This window comes from Calidris pugnax, unplaced genomic scaffold, assembly GCF_001431845.1.
Source record: "Calidris pugnax isolate Ruff unplaced genomic scaffold, ASM143184v1 scaffold370, whole genome shotgun sequence".
Classification (NCBI taxonomy): Eukaryota; Metazoa; Chordata; class Aves; order Charadriiformes; family Scolopacidae; genus Calidris; species Calidris pugnax.
The window spans coordinates 79,127-80,161 of NW_015091093.1; the positions used below are offsets into that span (position 1 = coordinate 79,127).

At 69.3% G+C, this 1,035-nt stretch overlaps 1 protein-coding gene across 1 annotated transcript in view; it reads left to right on the top strand.

The window, feature by feature from the left end:
* The window catches only part of CS (citrate synthase), a 2,299-nt gene extending 1,370 nt beyond the window's left edge, over nucleotides 1-929 (top strand). The window contains exons 4-5 of the mRNA XM_014957897.1: nucleotides 249-458; nucleotides 566-929. Of these exons, the coding sequence (XP_014813383.1) occupies nucleotides 249-458; nucleotides 566-736 (381 nt within the window). The 3' untranslated portion in view covers nucleotides 737-929. The remainder of the gene's footprint in view (nucleotides 1-248; nucleotides 459-565) is intronic.
* The last annotated feature ends 106 nt before the right edge of the window (nucleotides 930-1,035 follow it).

Below are 1,035 nucleotides of genomic sequence, written 5' to 3' on the forward strand. Positions count from 1 at the left end.
GGGGCCGGGGGTGCAGGATGTGGGGCTGGGGGGTGAGAGCAGGAGGCCAGGGCCGTGGTGGGGCCGGGCTCTGACTGTTCCCCGTCCCCGCAGGTGGTGCCGGGGGTGAGGGCTGAGGGGCCGGGAGTGAAGGATGTGGGGCCGGGGGTGAGAGCAGGGGGCCGGGGGTGAGGGATGGGGGGCTGGGGGTGAGAGCAGGGGTCCGAGGCCGTGGTGGGCCCGGGCTCTGACCGTCCCCATCCCCGCAGGTGGTGCCGGGGTACGGCCACGCCGTGCTGCGGAAGACGGACCCCCGTTACACCTGCCAGAGAGAATTCGCCCTCAAGCACTTGCCCAAGGACCCCCTCTTCAAACTGGTGGCCCAGCTCTACAAGATCGTCCCCAACGTCCTCCTGGAGCAGGGCAAGGCCAAGAACCCCTGGCCCAACGTGGACGCCCACAGCGGGGTCCTGCTGCAGGTGAGTCTGGGGGGGTCCACCACCACCCCCCGGGGCTGGGGGGGGTCCGAGGGTTGCCCCCTTGCCCTGACGCCCCTCTCTCTCTCTCCTTTTCCCCCCCAAAACAGTACTACGGGATGAAGGAGATGAATTACTACACGGTGCTTTTTGGGGTCTCCCGGGCCCTGGGCGTCCTCTCGCAGCTCATTTGGAGCCGGGCCTTGGGTTTCCCCCTGGAGAGACCCAAATCCATGAGCACGAAGGGCCTCATGCAGCTCGTGGGCTACAAATCCGGGTAAAAAAAGGGATGGGGACAGGGCCGTGGCTCGCTGCCCCCCAGGGAAGGTTGCCCCATCGGGCCCCGGACACCCTCGGCACTGAACCCCCCCCCTCGGCACCGGCCGTGGGGCTCCCCCCACACCCCCAAAATTGCTTCTCTCCCCTCCTTGCTGTTCTGGGAGGGGGCAGAAGCAGCCCCAGGGGGGTCACCCTGCCCCATAGCGGGGTCACCCTGCCCCATAGGGGGGTCACCCTGCCCCACGGCCCCCTCCCCCGGCGAGATGGGGGGGCTCCTGTGCCCCCTCCCCACCCCAGCAGC